The sequence below is a fragment of the Pterocles gutturalis genome, unplaced genomic scaffold, assembly GCF_000699245.1.
Source record: "Pterocles gutturalis isolate BGI_N339 unplaced genomic scaffold, ASM69924v1 scaffold10102, whole genome shotgun sequence".
In the NCBI taxonomy this organism is placed as follows: Eukaryota; Metazoa; Chordata; class Aves; order Pterocliformes; family Pteroclidae; genus Pterocles; species Pterocles gutturalis.
The window spans coordinates 47660-73090 of record NW_010112769.1 but is presented as its reverse complement, the minus strand read 5'-3'; the positions used below and the strand labels follow the sequence as shown (position 1 = coordinate 73090).

Here is a 25431-nt window from a genome sequence, read left to right as displayed (position 1 = left end):
TCATTTCCTTTTTCTACATTAAGACAGACAAACGTCGTGAAAACATGAAGGCTCTCAGGTGAGAGCTTTGTTGCACAGATTTGTATAATGTGTGAACTCTGTTTAACACAGGATGCATGCAGGTGAAGCCTGAGTTACACCTGCCTAAAATTTTCAGAAGAAAGCCTGCCTGTACCACACTCAACCTCTTTGTTTAAGATGCTTTTCCTGCTTCCTGCGAAGAGGTGTTTTGAGGTGGTAAGGGTAGGTCATAGTGTGAGAGGCTGTGTGCTCTGTAGAACAGCCAGCCTTATGGCGAAAGCCACTTCTGTCCAGCAGCTTCTGTTCAGCTACAGAAGCTATCTTTGGATTCTCAAAGTTAAGTGTCTCTGAGTTGTAGCAAAGCAAATTTCCGTACCTGTGGAGAAAAAAAAAAAGACATTTTTAAACTGATTGCCTGCTATTTATAGTGGAAAATTTGACAATGGCAAACATGCTTGAAGCCAACTCCGTCAGGTTGTACACCTCACCTTGTGTTTTTGAAGTCCTAAACGATGCTAGTATCCAGGGGAAACAGTGATAAAACCAAAGATGTTTAGTTCAGCGAGAGGATGTCAGTCAGGAGTACTTTAGTTACAGTTGAACCTGTCTCAAAGCTTGGGATGAATAAGATAACCGTCTTGGCTCTTTTTTTGCTATGATTCTGTGATATCTCTGTAAGAAGGAAGCGGTGCCAGTAGTTAGGCCTGGTTTCTTGTGAGTGCGTCTCCAATAAGTTAACCATCCTGGGTTTTTCTTAGTCTGAAGACCACTAAAATTATGACCTTAGGGTAGAAAATGGAGGCTGAAGGTAACAGAGAGGAAAATCTTGTGTGGAAGCAGGGCAGGAGCTTTCTCCCACAGTCATTGACTGGGAGTTGGTGTGCCTGTGAGTACCGTAGCACAAAATCCTACCCCTTTAAAACAAAGGAAACTGTGAGAGTGAGAGAGGGTGACAGGGACAGTAAAAATCAGCAAAGAGGCAGGAAAGCAAAGACAAAACAGTTTTCAATAGAGGGAGTGGGGATTTAAAGTTGGAAAGAAACCCAACCCTCCAGTAGTAGTAACAGTCCAAGCCAGAACCAGGAACCACAGTTACTTGCTGTCCAAAATGTACTTTTCCAGCTCTGTGTGTGACTGGGGGAGACTGCAGGAAGATAGATGGCAAAAAGAAATGTTCATAATCTGTATACCAGTCACAGAGGCAACAGTAGGTACTGGCATCTGGTACATGTACCTAAAACTCTCAGCAGCTGGGGACCCAGAGCCTTCTTGGATCACAGACCTCACTGATATTAAGAGAGAGGCATGATATTGATAGAGCTGCTTTGTAAAAGAGCCAGGTATACTGGCTGAGACTTTTAGGAATCTTACTGTCGCAATCAGCAAAAGGTGGAATGAACTTGAGTGGTCTAACTGTGTCTATGTTAATATGAATAGGTGTCTATGTTAATATGAATAGGTCCAATTTAAGGAGGCGTTCCTCTCGTTATCTCTGTGTGCGGTAAGAGCTCATATGTGGCAAGCGAAAGAACCCAGGTAAATTAACGTACTTAACAGAAAGTGTAAAATTATAAATGGTATAATTGCAAGCCAAGTTTTCAGTAGGACCCTAAAAACTCTAGTTCTCTTAACCCTATTGAGAGGTGAGTTTTCTTCCAAGTGGCTGCATCCACAGTGCTGTTTCATTCAGGCTAGATCTTCCCTCATTGCCTCTTTTGTATCAGCTGTAACACATATGGATACATAGAAGAGACCATTTTTCAGGAATTCGTGTAGCACTTGAGGAACAGATCATGTAAGAGCTGTGTGACTGGGCAACAAAAGGAAGTACTGGACTTGTAAATCAAAGCTTTGGCTGAAGAATATTATCGCAAGGAAAGCTAGGGATTCCCTGTAACTATGAAGTTTCCTATGACGAGCTTTATGTTCTGGATATAAATAGCAAGGAACAACTCTTTTCAAGTAAACATAAATTGCTGGCCTTACTTAAGAAGTGTACCAAATATCTTGTGTCTTTTCAGGAAGAACGAGAGGCACAGGCTAAAGCTGACAAGATTAAACTTGCATTGAAGAAACTGAAGGAAGCCAAAGTTAAAAAGGTGAGCCTTAAAATAGTGAAATGGTACCATAAGGGCTACCACCTAAGTATCTATTATCATTCTTCTAATAAAATTCTTACTAAAATCACTAGGCTTTTTCATATTTTGTCTGTAACTTGAGACATCTAAAGATATTCTGTGGAGCTGTCTTGTCATCCTGAAGAGAATTCTCTGGGAGAATGCTAGCTCTGACAGACTTATTTTTAAGAGGACTTGGAAGACTCTGCCTATTTTTCTTTCCGGTGTTGGAACAAAGCCCACTGTTCTGATAGGTTGCTTTAGAGAAAGTGGAATGAACATAAAAAATGTTGATTACTTATGCTATGCGGATTCCAGAAGTATTAAACTTTTCTTCTACAGTGGATGTGGATTTAGCTAATCACAATTAAATTAATGAGGGTGTTCTTGCTAAATCCTTTCACAGCAATGTAGTAATGTACAAGGATAATAGAAATTATTTTAGACCAACAAATTAGAAAGCTTCCAGCCAGTATCTGCACAGTACTGCGGTATGCCATGTAGTTGTACCCACTCATGCTAAGCGAGTGTTCCAGCTGAACTCAACAGAAGCAGCAGACGTTCAGTAACTCTGAAAAATGGATTCGAAGAAAAAACGGTCATGACCTTTCAGTCATGACCTTTCAGTGCTCAAATAGGAGATAGGACGTGTTGGAGAGCAGAGCCCACAGGGCTTCCAAGAAGAATTGAAGCTTCCAATAAGTTTGAGAGTGTCCAGGCTTGAGATGGTTCCCACAGAACATGTCGTGTTCATGTAGCAATGCTACTTCTGAGAGAATGTGTTGGGAGGATTTCACCAATGTTGTCTTGGGAAGGCTCTATAACTGAACTTATGACTGCTCATTGGTCACCCACTTTCCCTTGCAGTGTTAGCAATTCTCCTTTGGGAGGAAACATTTGTTTTGGAGACTTTTTTTTTCACTTTTTTTCCCCCACCCTGAATATTTGGAACCATAGGGTAGAAGTAAGGTTTAATCTTCTTGTAGCTATGTCACTATAATGCAATTACTATGTCATTCTTGAATTATAAGTTGACTAAATAATTGTCAAGAAAACTGGTCTTCTCTCTTTTACTGAAAGTGAAGGGCAGAAGCCCGGGAGGACAGTGAAAAGCAAGCTCACGGCCCTGGACTTCAGGAGAGCAGACTTTGGTGTCTTCAAAGATCTGCTTGGAAGACTCCCATGGGATAAGGCCCTGGAGGGAAGAGGGGCCCAAGAAAGCTGGTTAATAGTCAAGCATCCCCTCCTCCAAGCACAAGAGAGTTCCATCCAATGAATGAAGGGCCATGAAGATGATTAAGGAACTAGAGCATCTCTCCTATGAGGAAAGGCTGAGACAGCTGAGACAGTGTAGCCTAGAGAAGAGAAGGCTCCGGGAGGATCTTGTCAATCTGTAGAAATACCTGAGTGGAGGGTGCAAAGAGGGTGGACCAGGCTTTTTTCAGTGGTGCCCAGCAACAGGACCAGAGGCAGTGGGCACAGACTGAAACAAAGGAGGTTCCCTCTGAACGTGAGGAAACACTTTTTCACTGTGAGGGTGACTGAGCGCTGGCACAGGTGTCACAGGGAGGTTGTAGAGTCAGCCTCCTTGGAGATGCTCAGAAGCCATCTGTCCTGGACAATGGGCTCTAGGTGGCCTTGCTCGAGCAGGGATTTGGACCAGATGACCTCCAGAGGTGCCTTCCAGTCTCAACCATTCTGTGATTCTGTGAAGATGGAAGCTGCATAGGTGTTTCTGAGCAGTCAGCTACAACCAGAGCAAAATACCCTTTTTTCCCCAGACGTTGTATTTTATGCATGTACATTTCTTTTTCTCTATAATGTGCACTACAGTGCTTATTTCAGAGAGGAAGATGCTTACAAGGGTTGGAATCAAAACAAGTTCACATTTTTTGTTACATTTGCTTTTACTTTTCAGAGATAGTGTAGATTTTCTCTTGGGGGTCATCACTCTCTGCTTCTACCTGATCTTTAACAGAGATTGTCTCTATTGTACAAAAGTTTCTTATGCACACATTTTAAAATAAGGAGCTATTTAAATGAGACTATATGACAAAGTCCTCCCAACTCACCAGTTTAGTTCCAGTTCATTTTTTCTTCTGTTTTTAGTACTAATGGAGCATCTTAAGTACTTTCCTTATAGCAGTTCTTTATCACGTTTTATCACATTTACAGTTCTTTATCACATTTTATGTACTTCATCATTTTCTTGCATTGTTCCTCTCTGAAAAAAAAGTGCACACTGTTTCTCATTTAACAAATACTTCACAATTTGAAGAAATAATGAGTGTCTTAGGCTAATATGGTCAATATAAGTAACTCAATCTGATTTCAGGTAGTCTGTTTGCATGGCAAGACTCTTCCATTCTTTTTCTCATTTAAAACCAGACTCTGCGTTTCTAGCTTGCATTAAGGACACTCTGTCCTTTTGTACTTGGTTTCCCTATCAAGCATTTTCCTTAATTACACATCTAGTAGATTTAGAGAAGAGATTAACTTCTGCTTTTTCTTCATAGCAATTTCACTTTTCCTGAAGTCATGTAAAAGACAAGCTTCAATTTCCTTTTTTGAGAAAAGGTCTTTATTGTGGTGGCAATATAATGTGAAAGCTTCCAAGCTGTTTTATCCCCTCAGCTCACTGTGGGACATCATGCCTTTGAATCAGTAATAACCTTCAGCCTTAATCTTTCTTATCTGTATTAGCAGATTCAGACTAGCCTTTTGCTTGCTTCTGAAATTAACTGACTCTTCTGTGACTCTCTACTCAGCTTGTTATCAAGGTGCACATGTACGATAACAGCACAAAGTCACTAATGGTGGATGAGCGTCAGGTGACACGGGATGTTTTAGACAATCTCTTTGAGAAAACGCATTGTGACTGCAACGTCGACTGGTGTCTGTATGAAATGTACCCAGAGCTGCAAATTGGTAAGTGGTGTAGTGACAGAGCATAAAGCAAATAGATATAGTGTATCTTGTGCAATTGGTAATCTTGAAAAGAGAATTAATAACACTTCTGCCCATGTGACCACTGGTGTTGGAACATCGCAGTCTCTAAGCTGAGGGATGCTGTAGGAATGTGCTTGGGCTGTTCCTGATGCAGAAGTGAGCCTTCCGTACATCTGTGCTGTGAGCTGCAGAAGTCTCCTTGCCCACCACCATTTCCATTATTCTGTTTTACACAAAATGAAGGGGCCATATGAATTTCACTATGTTTGTCAAGGCAGTGACAGAATCAAACATACCAGTATTCAACTCTGCTCTTTGAAGAGACGATGCAGTGCTGAAGTGCTGTCAGCAGGCTGTTACATGCTGGCCAAACAAATGTTGTAATTAAACAAGACTGTCTGAGAAGCGTTTCAGTCGTTTCTAATGCTTTTCAGTTGTGATGGTCGTTTTCATAAGTGTAGTTGTGAACAAGATATTGCTCTCTGACGGGGCTGCAGCTCTACTGGTGGTACTTTATGACTTAGGAAGTAACTAACCTGGCCTCCGGGTCCCTAGGAAACAGCTGTGCAAAACTTACATATTTTTTTGGTTCAACTTACTGAGTTTTGTTTCAAAAAGTCTTCAAGGCCTCATTAAGAATGGAGTATTCTCTGAGTTATTTCAGAATCTTTTCATTGTCCAGGCTGAAAAGGTATTCACACAAAAAGGAAAAGGAAAATTGCCACAGCTTTCTTCTGGGGTTTCGTTTGACCTAGTGTCAAATGGGAAACTGTCAAACAGCCTTTAGCATTCTCAGTTTATAGGCTCCCAGCAGAGATGTAAAAATGCACAAAGAAAGTTAAATATCAATATTGTACTTTAAAAGAGCCCCAGGAATAATCATCCTGCTAAACTAAAACAAATTTTTAAATAGCTAGAGAAAGCCTGACTGCTCATTAGCAGGGAGATCATAAGAATTGTCTGATTATAAGAATGGCAGAAACTTTAACTGCCAATCTGTTCTTCCTGCTCCATTAAGATGATACATGAAGCAACATTGCTGCATTCTTTTGTACCTGCTTATCTTAACTAAGGAAAGACTGGAAATGTTATTAGACCCTAGAAATGACACAAATGTCACTTTGAATAATTTTAGAGCATTTTCTTGTCTTGGAAAGTTGTTCCCTCTGACTTAGTGTGACTTGGACAAACGTTGGGATGACAGCATATAAACAGATTGTTTTCTGAATCCCCATAATCATTAAAAAGTATGTATTTGTGTTTCTTCATAATCTGGATAGACATTTTCATTTTCCTCATCACAGAATTAAGACTGAAGGCATCAGGGGGATCGTACGCTACAAACATTAGGGTTAATGGTTAGACTTTTTTGTAAGTAAAAATTACTTGTGTTACCTTAGTATCAGCTAATGCTAGATGCTTTACATTAGGGTTAGGGTATTGGTATAGTAAGGAATTACTCTGATAATCAATAAAAACTATATCAAAAGCAAGGACAGAAGAAGAGTAAGAAAGGAAATAAAGTAGTTGGTTCAGGAAAAAAGGAAAAGTCTATGAACTCCTGATGCAGAGGTCTATCATCAAGTCCAAGTCAGCTGGGAATAGAGCCTTTTTGTTTGCAGAAGGGAATTTTGATATGGATGGAATGGTACATATTCTTTGTTCTGCTTCCAGTGCACAGCAACATGCTGTTAATTTTGTTCAAAATCAAAACAACATGAACTATTCTTTATTCTTGTCAGTATACTTCTTGGCACTTCTAGATAGCTCTATTACTCTCAGCATGCTTAGAAGACAGGCTTTCCTGCCCTTTCCCTTTCTGCCTGCTTTCCGTGTTAATATTCAAGAGAATAAAATTACATTTACTTTAAGAAGCAAATCTGAGCAGCAAATATTTAAGGCTGAACTGAAAGTCCAAGCTAGTTTTAGATCAGAAGAACCTTGACTGAGTATCTTATATATACTGCTATTTTGAAAGATGATCATTGCAAATAAAAAAAGCAACAGTTTTAGATTAATTGCATATGAAATGTCACAAATAATCTCAGTAGTGAGATGGTGATATAACACCAGGCTGTACATACCATCATGTCTTCCGCAACAAGGAGTATTGCCTTATATAATAGGCATCCAAACTGGACAGTTTTGTAACAATAATTATAAAAAAGACCCTCCTGAGAATGGCAAGGTCATACCTTTTATACAAGAAAAGCCCGGTACTGTAAATGAACAAACAAAAGTATATGTGGCAAAAATTAGTGTTAAATAACTAGTGTTACAACCTTAGAATTATTTTACAGCTATCCTGGACCATAAGATACTGGTTACCCTTCAGACTATTTCTTGGGTATTATATCGTGCTTTGTATTTCCAGTGCATTGCAGAAGTGTCAGTTGCTAAATGAGAAGTGTTATGTTGCTTGTGTTGTTAAAAGTTACTGTGTACATGTGAACTGGCCCTGAAGCTAATCTCATTTTACGAATTTAATTAGTTCACAAAATTTAGTTTTGATGGGAAATACTGAACCCTTGTCAAAAGTAAGAAGAAGTGTTAAAGAAAGCCTACAAATTGTATGCCCTGTTATCTCCTCTTGTACTAGGCCAACTTAGGCCATTGAAAGATGTGATCACCACAGACCACGGAAATGGGAGTACAGTTGTTCCCAGGGAACTGCCAAAATTGTACTGAAATTACCTGTCAAATTCTGCTCAATTCCTTTTCCTTCCAAATGGGGTTTATGTTCTTGTTCAGCTATACAAGTGAAACTGCAGAAGAAGAGATAGGAGTTACCTAACCTCAGCATACCCTGTGGCTTTCCTGGGTGGAGTATCTGGGTTCAGATTGGCTCAGGAAGGGAGACAACTGACACCAGGTCTCCTATATCTCTGGTGAGGTTTTTAACTACCGAGATGCTGGGTGAAGCAGTGTATCTTCACATCAGTTCTCAGTGTGTTTTATAATTTCCTCTGTTTTGCTATTTCTGTTTTTAATACAGTTGCTTGAAATGAAACATTTTATTTTCAGTGCATGGAATTAATCCTGCTGACAAAAAGCAATTTTTCATTTGTTCCAATAAGTAAAAAGAAAAGGAAATAAGTTTTTGCTATTTTTTTTCAGTTCAGTAATCACCGTGAACATATAACCCCCCTATCATACTTAAAAAACAAAAGCAAATGAAAGCAGAAAGCTGTTGGGAGACATGGTTATAAACCATCTTCTCCTAGTGGGTCACTGTTTCCATCCTGTGCAGTCTTGGCAACAGCGCAGAGATGCATGAGGAATCCAGGAGCATGCCAGAGCTACATAAGGCATCTTCTGTCGCTGATTTGCCCTTACACATGACACTGTTTTCGTGTGGTTTTGGTCACTTCTGTGCAGTGGAAAAGAATGCTGGGCTGTCCAGCTCTGAGCGAAGAACAGATAATGATTACATTCTTACACAGGAATTTCTGCAGCCTCAGGAGAGGGGAGAGAGAGTTTGAGTGTCTTACATTACTTTTTCCATCTTTCCAGAAAGGTTTTTTGAAGACCATGAAAATGTTGTTGAAGTGTTATCAGACTGGACTCGAGACACTGAGAATAAGATTCTGTTTTTGGAAAAAAGTGAAAAATATGCTTTGTTTAAAAATCCCCAGGTAAGCTAACATAGTATTTGGATAAGAGCCTACAATTATGTCATTTAGTCTGTATGCTGCCTATTGCATTATTAATTTGCTTTCAGCTCTGTCAGTTTAGAAATAGAGAAAGCGAAGCTTGTACGTTAAAAAAAAAAAAAAAGACCCCAGAATGTTGAATGCAAGGATTTGAAAATTAGTGCTTTCTATTTTTTTCTGATACTATTTTAAAGTCCTGTCTGCAGTGGTAAAAAAATGAAGCATGTAGTTCTCCGCTGGTACAAGCTGTTGCTTAGGCACAGCTTTTAGGACTGTGGTGAGGTGGCACAGCTATAAAAACCTGGCCTTTGTCATTGCTACAGTTTCTCCACTATTTCTGATGATGAAAATCAACATTTCCTTGAAGGTCCATTTTTTTGCCAGTTCTATGTGAAACTTCATAAAGAGTATGCTGAGTACTAAAGGGAGTTTATCTGAATTTCATTTAGACTGGGGACAAGAATTGGGTGAACAGTAACTTGTGCACACTATCTTTGTAAAAAGAGGGTCTTCACACTGAATGGCATCAAATTATTCAGGATAGGTGCATACACAAATCATTTATTTCTTGTGATATGTGGCCAAAACTGTATTTACAAACACCATAGCACATACAGTTGATGGATTCTGGGGCACTAGATCTTTTCCCCTTGTCTGCGGTCTGTTAGCTCACTGAGCATCTGGTTTGTTCCTGAGGGCAGCATGAGAAAAGTGAGCAATTCAGCATTGCTGAAAAAATGAGTCAAATATATAATTTGGCAGCAAATCTCACCAAGCCGTTCATTAGGAAGTTTTTTTTTAGAATGAGCCAGTGTTTCAAATAATACCTGCAGAGAGGAAGTTTCCTTCATTGACATAACAAGTATACACAGTCAGGTAAAGAAAACTTATCCTGCAGTGTGTACACATGGATTGGTGTTGATTTTTAATACGAAACAGCAAAGCCAAGTTTGGAAGTAAAACATACATGAGGGCTCAAGATGTCATACTTTCTAATACACATAAACATACCTAGCAGCGGAGGTTTGATTGTACATTTGATGCGTGCTCTAGTGGTGTTATTTGGGCAAGTGGCTTAGGGCAAGGCTGTGAACCTCCCATAGGAAGTAAATCTTTGATGAAGGTTTTGTGCATTTTGATTGCAACAAACTTTAGAAATAAACATGACCTAAACCAAAACCAGAGTAAGAGTGTAGCTCTGTCTTCCCAACTCAGGACACGCTGAGCTTGATTTGGATGTGTCTGCGGTCCTTGAGCTTTCACTCCTCTGTGATAAGCTCTAAAATGAACAGCCTAAGGAAACTGGATCAGTTGCGGCTATCACACTATTGAAATATTTTGCCAGTAATAAAGTCTAACCATCTGTCAGGCTTAGTAATTTCAAACATTGTGAGACAACCAGAATAGTACAGTTATATCAGCCGTTTGTCTTTTTGGCAGAAAATAATTAGTATTGTACAGACAGAGCTCACACTAGATGAAACGTGGTAAAATACATGATCTGGAGTGAGTCCCTGGCAAGGTAAACAATGCAGAAATGCTGAATTGGTGGGGAGCGGGGTGTATAATTACCTAATTACTTACAGAAATTACATTGTAACCAATGGGAAGCTGAAATCCAGTGCTCTGATACTGTATTCTCAGTATATTCAGCCTCCTCCTCCTAGCTCAGTCAAGGTTGCCTCATAAACTCATTTTGTGAGTACAGAGATTGCAGAAAGCTTTTTTTTTTTTTTTTTTTTTTTTTTTAACACAGCCAGTGGTGGTAATGCAGCAGCAGTTGGATTCTTTGTTGGTCTTATTTAGTGCTCATCCTGTTGGAGGTTGTGTGTGGAGATCTCGCAGTTTTGTAACTTGCAGATATTCTTCTGTAAAAAAAAGAGGCAAATTTCAAAGGTGGCCAGGTACCTACAATTCATTCGTCAACAAATTTGTGATACAAAATTTTCATTAGAGAGGTTTGAAGCAATTAAATGCTTTGAAAAAAAAAATCTTATTATAAAGATGTCCAGATGCATTGCTAAAACAAGTGGACCTCTGGAGAAGGTCTGTGACCTGTGCCGATATTCATTGTTTCTTTCTGTGAACTAGTTATATACCTGGTATAGACTAAACAACAATTAAACATGTTTCATTTTCTCAGGAGGAACTGGGGTTTGGAAATGCAAGATTTATCCTCTATGTCTTTGCTAGCAACATGCTGCTCAGCAATTTAAATTTTAGAGTATTTGGAATACATTTTAGAAAAAACATCTGCAGAATCCTGAGGTGTCCCTCTCTTCACAAAGACAGGCATAATTTCGCCCTTTCCTCTCCGTGATATAATTTACCCTGCAGGAGACTCACAGTAAAGGACGATTCCATGAACTGTATTAGTGACTCATCTACAGAGATGGAGCATCACAAGTCCATGACTAAAGAGTGAACCAAAAATACCTATTGGTACATGTGCAAATAAAGAAAACCTTTATAACATAGGAAAGGTGATGCTTTGTCATGCGGTTGAATGATGCTGTGCTTGGCTCTTGAAAGGAAAGGCTGTCAGGTCTCAACACCTCTTTTCAAAAAGCTCAAAGTGTAATTAATTCTCAGCTAAAAGAGACCCTACAAAAACAAAAGTGTAGGAAATGCTTTTGCTTCATTTAAACAGGGTTGTTTGTAAGAGGTAGCTGAATCTAGACTCCTGACTGTAAATACCTGTCACACTCTTAGAACACTAGATTTGATTTTTGCTTACATAGATTTTGACTTCCTGTGTTTCTCTTTTCCTGATACAAGCAGACAGGATAAATTCAAACAGTGCAGGTGACACAAAGTGCATGTGGGATTTTTTGGTTTTTCTTTTTTTCTGATTTTTGGACAGTATTTATGAAAATTAATGAAAATCTATACAGTGAATACTTTATGCTTTTGCTTCCTCATATGTAAACCAAAAGCAAGAACTGTACCCTCCAATGGAGAACTCATACACTGAATTGGCATATTATTTCTTCTGAAAAGCAAGAGTACTAAACAGCATGAGAAGGACGTGGAGTAAGAAGTTGTAAGTCTTTCATAACAGGACAGCTATAGTAAGTTTTACACTTGAATATTTATTTTCAAGTCAGTGAAACTGGGCTAGTATCCACCAGGTGATACTTGTTTTTCACCGTTGTGGCCACCTTTATGAACCAAGGTTTTTCTTTTGTCTCCCCTGTTACCCAATGAAGGAAACACAGAAGGGTGGCATGGAACATGATTACTGGGTGTGCTGGCAAACACGCAAAGAAATGCAAGTGAGAAATGGGAAGTGTTTTTCACTGTACTCCCACTGTTTAGTAATCTTAATTTCTCTCTCAGTGTATCTCAGACCATGGTATAGTTTCAAGTTGAAGATGCTACTTCAGTAAATATTTTTCTGCCTTGGGACAGTAACGCAGAAACAGTCTTGACACATTTGAACCATTTGCCCGTGACTTTTAATGAGCCTATTAAGTCCTTTGCTGGTAGCTGCACCCTAGCTTATGTATGTCTTTCATTTGTTCCATGTTTCCCCCTCTTTGATGATGAAGGCCATCACCTCAAGGCATGAAAAGTCAGCTGTAGTAATTTCTTCCAACATTATAAAACTAGGTAAACAAAGTTGAAAATAATTTTTGAGGGGACTTCAAAAGAGCTTTGCCTTTATATTCATTTATTTATTTACATTTGTGATCTTCAGAGCAATTCTAGTTATCTATTAATATTTTTAACCTACATTTTTTTAGGGAACGCATAATGCTACCGGTTGCAGATGTGACCATGTTCTGTTTTATTTCTTCTGCACAGACCGTGCTGCATTCAGTACGTAGTTGCAGTGGGCTGAAATGGGGTGTGAGCCGGCCAGTTCTTGCCTCATTCCAGGTGCAGTTTGGATGAGCGTTAACAGACAGCTCATTGCACAAAGGAGATAGTCATGAGTATGGAGCAGCTGCCTTGTTTGCTGCACACTGTCTGATCTGTGCTGTTGCAGACTTTGCAGATCTTCTGGAGGAACAGTTTCAAAAGCTTGAAAGCAAAAATACAACCTAAGCAGAAGGGGAAGCAGAGGGAGGATGCTGCCTTGAACACCTGTTTTTTTTGCTATGTACTGACAAGTAGCTGCTGCATTCCGGCTTGGATGGGGCTGTGTATGAAAAAAGATGACAGGTATGAGAGAGGTGCTGTTTCATTTAGGAAAATTTTTTTACGACTGTAGAGACATGGAACACCAATCAGAAAGTTTGGCAGTGGAGTAGTTAAGGCTACTGTTTCTACCTCGATCTAGGTTTGGTTTGCTTATGTGCCACCAGAGATGTTCTTTGAAACTATTGAGAACATCCTCTGTCTTCCACTGTTCGATGATTATACAGTGGAGAGACATACAGCTTGAATTTTTTTACCTGCCTTTCCCCACAAAAAGAGATGGCTGGATCCCTAAGTGGAAAGGTTGTATACATAGACTAATGGTACTTTATAGTACAAAGCACAAAATTAACTTAAGCTGACTATAAAATTTTTACTGGATTTTCTTTTGTGCATATGGAGTTTCCTGCTAAGGTAAAGCCATGAATGGGTCATCAGCTGGTTTTGCCCCTGTCCTGCACAAGCACAGGGGAAATGCTGGTGCAATGTCTCTTAAGGATGTCATACCTGGCAATGCATGTCAAAACTGCCACTGTAGCTCTGCATTGGTTTGAGTCAGGCAGAATGGCATGGGAGAGCACCTGACTTTGTGTCAGTTTCAGCTGATCTGGGGTGTGTAGGCACAGGGAATAATTCATCAAAAATGCTCAACTGCTCACCCCTGCAGCAAATAACCCAAACATTGCAAAATGGCAAAATGTGCCAGCATACTTTGTTGTGTTTGTTAAAATAGCCCTTTATGTTTGCTTTCTGATGTTATCAGCCCGAGGATGAATCCATCCTGTTAAGTAAGCTCAGCTCTCTGTCAAGAGAAAGACATGGTCTTTTGAATGTAAAAAACAGTTCTCAAATTCATAGACATATGCAGAGAGCTGTCCTGTGGACAGATTTTGTCCTATTAATGACCCGACATCCCAAACCAAACGTGTTTTCCCAGTGGTGTCCTCAGACAGGAAAGAGCTTGCCTTTTATCATGACCTTTGAGTACTGGACTTGGAATGACCTCTTGTGGACACATGTGGTTTGCCTCCTATAGGATGAATGCTTCTGATCAAAAAGAGGAGACCACACAGTGATAAAACAAGTACAGTGTACAGTCTGCTCCCCAGGTTTTTAGCCACTGACAAATAAGAAGTACCATGTACTTCCATATTTCAGGGCAGAGACATAAAGGAAGTAATCAGTAATAAATGAAATGTGTGTTGACAGGTGAAAGATGACAGTGTACATCTGGGTAATGTTGGTTTAGGGGACAGAGCCCTGTTTCCCTAATGAAAAAGCTGCGTTGTTAGAGATCCAGCATTGATATAATTACAAACTTTCTCGCTTTACCATTGATTATGTCAGTACAGGGTGGTCTGTGCTTCTGGTAAATAAATGCCAGATGCCTGAATGTGAATCAGTTGTAATCAGAGGAGCTTTGTTTTCTTAGTATCAGTGCACTGAGCCAGATGAATGCTCTCCCCACTGGTAGTAAAGCTGATGAGCCAAGCCTTGTTGAGACAGTGATAAGATGTACTTACCTTGATAACTCATCATTGTGTATTTTAGGGGTTGTGTGTCTTTATAATGATCTGTAGAAGAAGAAGAAGGCTTACAGCTTGCTTGTCCCTCTTTTCAAATCCATCCCAAAGTCTGGAGGATAAAACCAGCCTGCCAGTGCCCTCTGAGGTTCCTCTTCATATCTCCCATGGGTGTGCCAACATCAAGCCAGCAGTGCTGTGGTAGTGCTCCCTGTCAAGAAGAGCTGTTGCACGTATACAGAAGACTTGGCTGCAGCTGCTCAGAACAGTGTCTTTTCCCAGTGGGCTGAGTGAAGCATTGTCACTTAGTCAGACCTGTGGTTTTGGACTGCATACGCAGGCATCGCTGTATGGGTTGCACTGAGGGCACACTTATAAGAGGGTTTTATTTTGAGCTCGTTTGGGGTTTTTCCACTATGAATACTGTCTTCAGATGTAGTAATGAAGCTGTGGTCCTTAGTGTTTGCTTTCCTTCATCCATGGACTACAAATGTGCCCAGGCAGTCTGGAACCAGCTATGTGCTGCTGCATCTCCTAGAGAACATTGCTGTAGTTCCTAGCATAACTGTCTGTTGTATTGAATGTTCAAGTTTCCTGTCTTACGTTCGTCCTGCAGACATGGCATCAGTGTAGGCCAAATTGCAGGTGGCTGTGTTTCTGATGTCCCCTGTCTGACTTTGTGAATTTTTAAGAAAGCAGCTTTTAAAGAACTGGTTTTGAGATCATGCACACCTCTTTCTCTCCTGGTGCCCCTCCAAAAACTGTCTGCTACGAGGCTTGCCTTCTGGCAGACAGCTGTTCACAGCACTGCTTGAAAAAGAAGATGTTGTGTGGAAGAGCAGGGTTTCACTTCAGATAAACCTCGTTGCTGTGAATGTGGTATGCTGGCAGGGCAGATTTGCTGCTTGTTTGTTTCTTTCTTATACTGTAGCAACAGCATGTTTCTTCATTTACACACTTCTCATTTGTCTTTCGGTAATGTTTGCATTTGTGTTGCAGTCTTGTTCTTGTGGAGTTCTAGGCATGTAAATATGTTGCCACATTCTTATAGTCTTGAGACATGAAAAAATGGAGATGAAAAGTCAGATAAACACTTAGTTTTATTCCTACAGAATTGCTGAAGAATTACAGAATTAGTGGTAATTTTTAAGTAGATAGCTTTGTCAAGTTTTTACAATTTTGTGTATTTCCCAGACAATGGTGTTTGTTTGTTTTATGCCCTTTGTTCTGCAAACTTAGCTTTTTGACTGATTGCAGGGAAATCAGTAAGACTGTCCTGTGCATCAGGTATTTTCCAAACCCAAGCTCCTCTTCCATGTGTACTTGTATTTAAAAAATGATAAAACATGAGAACTTGGAGTGTTATCATCCTGGCCTCAAGCCCATGGATACAAATGCTACTTGATGCATGGAATAGCTCCTTGATCTACCTGCCTCCTTCATGCTCAGCTGCCTTAATGTCTGCAGGCAGCTGGGCTCTGCTATGTGGCTGTGCTTGCTGTGGAGCAAAGCTACTGCACGTACTCTGCCACACAAGTCCTAGCATGCTCCTGAGCTACCTTCCCACTCCCTGAACGTACACATGTCCCAGTGCTGTCCTTTTGTCCATCTGTACAATGCAGAGGGATGCAAAATTGGTTTTGCTGTTTAACAGTGGGTTAATTTATTTTTACTGGTGAGTGTGTGCATGAGGCACTGTGCTTCCTTGTTCGCTGGGGCAGACAGGAACTGGGTCCTCTGAGGGCGGCTGCAGCTTCACAGCCCTCTGTTACAGAAGCAGAGGGTCATTTCAAAGTGTAGGCTTTCGTTTCAGTAGGCTGGAGCTCCTGTGCCAAGATATCACGGGTTGTTAGGAAAAATGCTTTCTAGCCTTTTGATACTGCATTGTATTAATCGTATATCAGTGTGCAATAAAACGTTATGTTCTCTACCACCTGCAATAATATAAGAAGTGGTGAAAACTGGAATGATAAAATCAGACCCATTGATCCAGAAAAACAGCCAAAAACATAAGCCAATGTTTTTAAAATTTTGTGAGGCTGAATATATGTAGGCAAAAGTAATTTTTTATTACTTTTGAATTATACTCCAAATAAAGAATTAAAACTCACAAGTAGGCAGCTGTGTAATTAAAGTTTTCTGTAAGAAGAGTCCATAAGCATCTGCCTCTTGCATCTGCTGACTTGGATACTCAGTATTGAAAGACTGAGTAACTATTGAATGGGTTTGTAGTGATCTAGTTACTTGTATTGCTGTCTGTATAATGAACATCAATTTCTTTTGTGTCTTAATCAGAATTTCTACCTGGCAAACAAAGGGAAGAATGAAAGCAAAGAAATGAATGATAAAAACAAAGAGGCTTTACTGGAGGTAAGCCAGCTTTCTAGGTTGGTGATGCAAATGCCACCAAAACTCTGCCACCATCTGCATCTGCTCTGCAACAACAGTGTTTAGTTCTTTGTGGGCAAATGTGTAATAACAGGAAGTTCTGTGATGGTTGTGTCTTTGTGTCTGAGGTTTCATATGTGGATTTTCCTCTGCATCTGCACAATTAAAAAAATGCAGATTGTATCCCCTATCAGAGAAATTAAATGATGGAGAATTATTTTGGGTTAGAAGCAGATGTACTTCTCACTACCAAGCAGATGTACTTCTCACTACCTCAAATTATTAGCCGTACCACAACAGAAAAAGAACCTTTGCACTTTTCCAGAAAGTCTGTTTAGCCTCTTGCCTTTCGTGATGAAGTTTTATTTCAGCTGTGTTTGAGAGAGAAGAATCCGGAGCTATCTGAAAGAAAAGATTATCACAGTTGTCCTGGCAAGCATTTTGACTTTGGTAAAAGTTCACAAAGGAAATGCTGTTCTCAGGTGACTGAGGATTCCCATTTCAAAATTAGTGCATCTCATGAAGGCACCAGACGTCAACCAGCAGAAGTCCTGGTAAATTCTAAATGAAAGCATAAAGTGATAAGTGTGTTGGCATTAAAAATTACCCAACAGAAGGTCCTTCAAGCAAACAATGAAGTCTATCTGTTTAAACAGTGTTGTAAATGCTAGCATGTATTTCAAAATGAAAGCAGAGATTGAGGGGGATTTTTTTCTTTATCTCTTTTTAGAGCTCTGAGCAGTGTGTAGAGATTCTCTCTATGAAATATTTGTCTACAGAATCTATAGATAACAACAATAGAGAAAAAACAGCAGCAGCAGTACCAACCATTCTGTTTTATTGCCTTCACTGAGCACATCTATGTCTAATTAAAATTGTAGGTTTTTGCTTGACCCTTTAGAGAATGGAAGTTTTGCAAGCTTTCTTTTCCAGTGTGAGCACCCAACTTGCACAGCCAAGTTACCCACATTAGTTTTGAAAAGTTTCCTTTGCTTGTCTCAGGTGTTCATCTCCCTGGTAACTGCATTCCCCATGTTCATAGGTTCACTGTCACAGGAAATGCCTGTATTTTTCAAGGGAGCGTTTTCTGATATTTATTAATAGGGTTGTGCTTAAATCAGTTTATTTTGTGTATTATTATTCTTGTTGCACAGGAAAGCTTCTGTGGGACATCTGTCATTGTGCCAGAGCTTGAAGGGGCCCTTTATTTGAAAGAAGATGGAAAAAAGTCCTGGAAGAGGCGTTATTTTCTTCTACGAGCTTCTGGAATTTATTATGTACCCAAAGGAAAAACCAAGGTCAGGAAGCCAAATAATCTTTTTAGCAATGAAACAATTCATGGAGGTGAAAGTGAAGAACTCCCAAGGTGACATTTTAAGAGCACTGTCTGGTGCATCTGAGAGGGTTAGGGTTTTTTGGGTTTAATTTTGACTGTACCACTTGTGCAAATATTAGAATGTAGTCACTGAATCCTGTCACGTTTCTCTCCTTTTGATTTCTATGGATAGATAAAAGCATTAATGAAATAGCACTCGTCCGGAAGTCAGTAGGGGAAAGAAAAACAGCACAGCGCCCTTCGGCTGGTGTTATGCTGCCAAAATGCCTCACTGTTATATGTGTTCCCTGGGGAAGAATATTTTAAAAGTTCTCAAGTAAACTAATTTCTTATCACGAAAAGGTGGAATTTTAGTTTGTTTGATACTGACTTTCTGTGCCAGTAACCAGCATGCAGAAATGCTATACATTTTTTCCTACAGTGATCTTTACCTAATGATTGTGTTGTGCCTTGTAAGGGTTTTTAAGACAGCCTGTTGTGTAGAAAGAAGTGAGACCAAATCAAATGCACTGACAAATCAAATGCACTGGCATTTACTATTGCAAAATATTTAAAAAATCCGAATTGCCAGCACTAGAGAAGCAAAGGGGTCCTGGACGTGTTGCACATAAGGGCGGTTGGCTTCTCATTTCCACAGTGATGAGGTAGAATAGTGGCTTCTGGGACTGGTGGGTTTTGGGGGTTTTTTTTGTATTCTGAAAACCACTTCTGGTTCTACTTACAGCTCTGCTAATGCTTCATATCTGAAAATTCTGGTGCTGCTGATGGAGTTTTACTGTCATGATTTGTGCTGTGAAACTTAACTGTTTTGCCGTTCCCTGACTAAATTACAAAATTGATAGCTTGTAAAGAAATGCCATACTGCTGCTCCAGTGACCTGTGTTTATAACCAAATCTCAGTGAAACATAGACCTAGATTACTGAGCTGCTTTCACAGCAATTTATTTTTACTTTACCTGACCCTGAGATAATTGCTTTCAGTCCTCAAATTATGTTGCACACACACAACATCCTATCAATTAGGAACTGGAATGCTCTTCAGAAGGCACTTAAGGTGGAAAGAGTATAAGAATAGTTAAATGAAAAGTCCATCTTGGACATTTCATTGTAGCCCACCTCCAGTGACGGCCAGTAGCACGGTGCCAAAGCAGGACAAGCATGTACTGATAGTTACCGGCCTTTTTTCATCATCCAGTGATACCTATTTCAGTGACTTTCCGTCATAGTGCAAATGAGGAAAGTGCTTTCTTTTTTCAGGTGACAGACTGCAAACTTGGGCTCAGGGTGGAGAAATGCAGTCACCTTGTAACAGCTATTTTAGTTCAGCACTTTGCCTGTTAGTTGTTACAGCCTGTGTACCAGCCTGCCTATTAACTGAGCCATTTTAAGGAACTGTGTGAGTGTTTCAAACTCACTGTGTTACCAATTCAGCCACTCACAGGGATTGAGGACCTTGAATCTACCTCTTTAGGAGGTAGTCACAGCTCTTTAAAATGGTACCACAATCAACTGTTTGCTCCTGCTTCTGTAACAGCCTTCAGCAAAAGGATGCATATTTCTATACCTCAGCCATTCCAGAGAAAGTCAAGTCTCTTATCTCAAATATGTGTTTAATGGTGACTTAAATCAGTTACTGGGCTCTGTATTGGAACAGCTGAGGCTCAGGTGTACATCTTTTGTGGATACGGTAATCTCTGGTAGATGAGCAGGGTGCAGTGAGGGTGCTAAACATCTTAAAGTGCTGCAGGAGAATTCATAAGAGCTCCTCAGTTGAAGCCCTTAAATTACGAGAGTCCATCCCATGTCAGGGCGGCATGAAGAGTGCACAGTGCACCTTGTTGCAGTCATTCAGTTGTGGGCAGAGTGATCTTTCTTTGAGATGCAGGAACAAACGGTGGACAATAGTATCTTCAACTGCCGCAGCTGTTTTGGACTTCATCATGTAATCATGTTTTCACTTGTTATAAAAAAGCAAAGAAGTCTGGCATACCTTTGGCATACCTTCATGTTGCCTGTAAAATACGTTGCAAACGTGAAAATACAGGGACACGTTCAGATAATTTTACACACATGCCTTTGGTGTTTTTGTTGTTTGGAGGTTTTTTGGTAACAAACCAGGCACCAGTCAGCGCCGTTGTCTTAATTTCTTCTTCAGCATTACTCTATTTATACCCCATTCAGAAGCATGCTGCTAATGGACAGGGTAACAAAACAACAGAGTCAGATTTGCAGTTACAATTTTAAAATTTGTTTCTGTTAGTTGTGTGCTTTGTCATGTTAACATTGCAGAAATACTAGCAATGAGTGCCTTTGTCCCTTGCATAAAAATTTGTCCCTTATTTAGAAGAAAATAACAACTGCATTCATATTGGTCTTAATTGCCATTACCTCATTTGTAAATGAAAGGAACAACTCATTATGCTACATGGATTTGGGCATGTTTAGGAACTTAGAGTGTTGGAAAATCCTAGGTCCACACAGTCAATGACAAAAACCCTGACTTCAGCTTCAGGGGAGACAGGGGAGAGAGAGAAGTGCTGTTTACATACAGTATGGAGTGTTTCCATTGCCCACAAATTTTGCTTGCAAACTCAATTTGTAAATAAATCCAACTCAAGGGTGTATTGTAATGAAAGGATCAATAAGAATGAGAACAGCATAGGAGAACCATCGTATGCAGAAATATAACCCCATTCTTAGGGGTAGAGAGTGTTTGTGATTTGTTATTTACTTTTTTTTTTCACAATTTCCTGATTTCTCAGTTTAACCAACAGTGACCGTGTGACCAGGCCATTTTTGCATTTCCACTCAAAGGATTGCAAAAGTTATGCTTTATATGCAGAATTCTGCACTGAGAATTGTGCCAGCAACAGAAACCTTGTTACTTTAGCAACATATTGTGAACTAACAAATATTATGATAAACAGAAAAGGAGTGTTGCCAGGGAATTTGAGAAAATTCGAAGCAAAACAGATGAAATGCGTGCTTATTTCCTAATGAGGGTTTGTTACATATACCAAAGAATAACAATGTCCCAAAGCAATTTAGAATCCCAAGCCGCCTTTCTCCACTCAGAATTGTAAGGGCGTGGTTGCAAGGCCTATATCTATTTTACTAAAGTTACTGCTTATTATGATGTTCTATTTGGTCTTATTAGCCACAAGCCAAAACCTCCACACAAAGCAATAAAGCACAGCAAAGCCAGAACAGCAGCAAAATGTTGCACTGTGTTATATATTATTCCTAATATGTACTGACCCTTTTCCAATTGATAATTTAAGAATGCCCACGCTTAAAATTCATCTTTCTTCAGTCAAGTTCATGACAGTTAAAAAAATAAAAAATGTTGGCATTCATGCAGTTGGAAAAAGTCCTATTAATGAGTACCACATCAAAATTCACTTTGTTCTAACAGTAATGTGCTTGGTTTTAATTTGTAGACGTCACGGGATCTGGCATGCTTCCTCCAGTTTGAGAATATGAACGTTTATTACGGTTCGCAACACAAAGTGAAATACAAGGCACCTACAGATTACTGCTTTGTCTTAAAGGTAATGTGCAAGAAAAATAAGTTCTGCAAATGTCATACACAGTTTCTTTTATACGTAAACATGTTTAAAGTTTGAAGCTCTGGGGACCCTGATGAGATAGAATACCTCCTGCAAAATTAAGTCTGTTTTCTTCTTCACTTCGCTGTTGATCAGCAACATACCTTTAGAACCTTAATTTTAAGGACTGGTAGTCCTATGATATATGTCTACACTGCATCTACAAAGTGGTCTTCAAAACAAGGCTGAATATGCTTCCAGTGACTGACTGTTCAGGTGACTGGACACATCTGGGCAAATGGCACACAAGGCAGATGTATGATGAGAAGACTGGCATTCCCTAATGTTGATGTTATGAGCACTATGGACTATATACTAAAAAGTATGTCTGCTTTTTATTTGCAGTGTAGTCATACCTGTTGAGTGGTTTGTTAAACTGAGATGCAAAATCTTGCAGGAATAGACATCTCAGATGGCATATTTTATTGCCTAACTAAATGGCAGGAGGGCAAAAGACATTGTTCACCCACTCATGAAAATCAGTGCTTGCTGATGAAGTAAGGATCTTGTTACTGCCTTGCCAGGTAATAGCACTGCAAATAGGCTGGGAATTCTGCATTGCTCTCAGAAAGGAAAAGGAGCCCATGCTTTTCACATAGTTCAGGCAGCAGAAATGGAGCTTTGAGGTTGCAGTAATTAGGCCTTGCTTGCTGTCTATACAGATTTTAGAATATAGTGGGATTATACAAGACAGAAGATGGTCTTGTTGCTGCTTCTCTACTAAAGGCCTGCAGTGCAAACAAGGTATTAGAAAACACAGTATATTGCCATCTCAGAAAAAAGTATGGGAAGCATTTGCATTAGAGGTCACTTATAATACCACAATTCTGACTGTAGCTGCACCCTTACAGCACTTTTTTATTCCCTTTCAAAATGTCCACTAGCCTAATTTACACATGGCCAAGCAGAGATGGTTTATAGACCCAGACTTATTTTCTGAAGCAGATGTATATAATTAACACAAATGAGCAGTTTTAACTATAGTTCTCCACAAAATGTTCTGCAAAACCACTTTATTCTTTTTTGTAAAACAGGGGTGAGCCTTCAAAAGTTAGCAAGTAAGCATTATTTCTGAAAAATACAACTTATAATAAAAAAAAAAAAAGGAAGGGGGGAGCTGATTTAAAAAATAAGGGGAAATTATTTTCTAAACAGATGACTGGTCGAAGAAGTATCTGACTAATTTTAAAAGCATAATTTTTGAAGTAGCAATGTGTTTAACTGTTCACAGTGATAAGGAAAGCTTTCTGGACTTACTGCCATCTTTTGTGAAAAGAGGTATGCTATAAATGAGAACTTACACAAAAAAGTCACAGCTCCACTGAAATACTTGCTTTATTGGATGTGTGATGTTAGCACTGTACCCTCAACGTGAAATGTGGAGAACAAGATCAAAAGCTCACTAGGGAAAGCTTTATGTGTAATAGGGTTATAAATATATGAAACCTACTTAGCAAAACCATTTGCTCTGATGCTGCTAAAATGTGTTTGCGGTATACTAGAATAAACATCATATTGATAAGGTCATTATATCTGAGCAACACTACTTAGGATGAATAGATTATGTTACGGTGATTGTTCTTCATTTTAATTCCCACAAATCAGCATTTGGTAGATTCCTGACCAGCTCAGTTTCAGACTTGGCTTCTTTTAACAGCTGTCTCTTGCAGTGTCTGGAGTTGGTCAGGAAGCATGGGCAAGCATTGATACATTCAAATCTTCTGTTGTTTCACAAGTGGAAGCCTCCCACTTAGGGTGGCTTTCTGAGTGTGATGCAATGTAGAGTTTCATGTTGATTATAATTTCTGTACATTAATTTGAATTCTATATATACTTTTCTGAAGGCATGCAGCTGAGATGAGTTCTGTCATATCCTTCTCTTACCTTTGGAGGTTGGAGCTGAGGATGTAATACATCTTGAGATCTGTGGTAAAGCTAAATGTTGGCCTCTCTGATTGGATGCTTGGTGACACGAAAGTGTGTGGACAGGAACACAGAGCCATTTATTATACTTAGTCACATTTTGTTCCTGCCTGTTTTTATGTGGAAGTCTCCCAGAAGAAAATATCTTTCTTGCTGGGAGACACTTGTCCTGAGATGTCAAAGGAAAACAAACCATCATCCTTGAGAGATTTCTCATCCTGCCACATTTTGAGAATAAAGTCCTCAAGATGAAATGACAGTACTTTTGCAGACAGGTGGAGTGAGCAAAAGGCAATAGATCTAACAGGTAAACATTTTTCTTTATTACACTGGTAACCTAGTAGTTTTGAAGGAATTTGTATGCCTAGCTCAGTTCAAGCTAGATGGAAATTTCTCCACAGCCAAGGCTGCAGTGCTGTGTCTTCACAGTTCTTCCATTCCCCTGTGTGTCTCTTGGGACAGTGAGCCCTGCAGAGGTTCTCTTCCACTTACTTGTTTGTGTTGGCTGCAGGAAAAGATTATCTGTCTTTAAGGCAAATGGGGGAAAGTAATTGGAAGAGTAGCAGCCATAGCCCACGCTAGCTGTTCACTGAGGATGGCTGTAAATCAAAGGACGTTTTCACATTTTGGAAAACAGATTAGTCTGCAGCCTTTATTAGCTCCAGCAAGCTGTAATACCACTTGGAAAGTTTTTGAATAATAGAATACCACTACATTTTTTTAAAGAGTTTTTGCTTTCTGAGGGGACCCCCTTAGGAACTGCTGTGTCAAAACAGTGAGCAGTCAGCAGCCAAGTTACTTGCTCTGCTGTTTCAAATTTAACAAAAGAAACTGCCCAGCTCGAAGGCAAGAGACCAGCTTGTACTTCGTAGTGCAGGAGAAATGCAAGGACTTAGCAGCTTAGCAGTATCTTGCATCTGTGCTAGGTGGAAAATCCTGATGAATTTGGAACCAGATATAATTTCCCAGTTTTGAGCATTGAGCTGAAAAAAAATACCATATTTATTTCTAACTGGTTAAGCTAATTGGCATCCTTACTTCAAGAACAGGGGAAATGCCTTTTGTTCATTCAAGTGGCAGCAAATGGCCAGTGAGGTGGACTGACTGGGAGTTAAATGTGGCCTCATGCTTGAAGGAAGGATCCCTTCTTTTCCTGCAGTCCCCATTTGAATTACAAACCTTCTAAACGAATAACTAGGCTAAAAGCAGGAACATTCGTACTTGCCTTCAAAGGCTCTGATATTAGCAGGGAGAAAAGATAAAACATTTCTTTTTGCCTCCCCCAAACTTGGTCATCTCTATGATGTGTCTTTATGGAGGGAAGTGCCCTCAAGAGATATTATAAGAACAAGCAGAACATTCTTGCCATATTTGTCTATATGCCAGACATCACCAAGAACTTATGGGAAACAGGAACCCTATAACTGATGTTAATCACAACTTGGTTTTAGCTAGAACAATGAGCTTTCTCAGGTTGCCTGACACTGCCCTGAACTACATGGGCTTTTGCCTTGAAGTCTTCATGACATTTATTTGAATGTTGCTTCACCTTGACCTCTATAATGGGATACGGGCTTTTTCTCCAGTTTCTTCTCTTAGGGTACAGTCAAGTGAGGGGCTTGCATAGAGAGTGAGCCTTTGGTCATAGTACCTGTCCCACCTAACATGCATCTAATCAGTGGGAGCTGGCAGCTCCCTGTGTCCTGTTTCTTTTTTAATCTTTCTTTTCTAATCTAGCCATTTAATTTCAACTCCAACTTTCAATTTAGC

General features: G+C 39.7%; 1 protein-coding gene across 1 annotated transcript in view; it reads left to right on the top strand.

Moving 5' to 3' along the window:
• The window catches only part of APBB1IP (amyloid beta (A4) precursor protein-binding, family B, member 1 interacting protein), a 49872-nt gene that overhangs the window by 8149 nt on the left and 16292 nt on the right, over positions 1 to 25431 (top strand). The window contains exons 4-9 of the mRNA XM_010074188.1: positions 2043 to 2120; positions 4907 to 5066; positions 8601 to 8722; positions 16702 to 16776; positions 17949 to 18092; positions 21571 to 21681. Of these exons, the coding sequence (XP_010072490.1) occupies positions 2043 to 2120; positions 4907 to 5066; positions 8601 to 8722; positions 16702 to 16776; positions 17949 to 18092; positions 21571 to 21681 (690 nt within the window). The remainder of the gene's footprint in view (positions 1 to 2042; positions 2121 to 4906; positions 5067 to 8600; positions 8723 to 16701; positions 16777 to 17948; positions 18093 to 21570; positions 21682 to 25431) is intronic.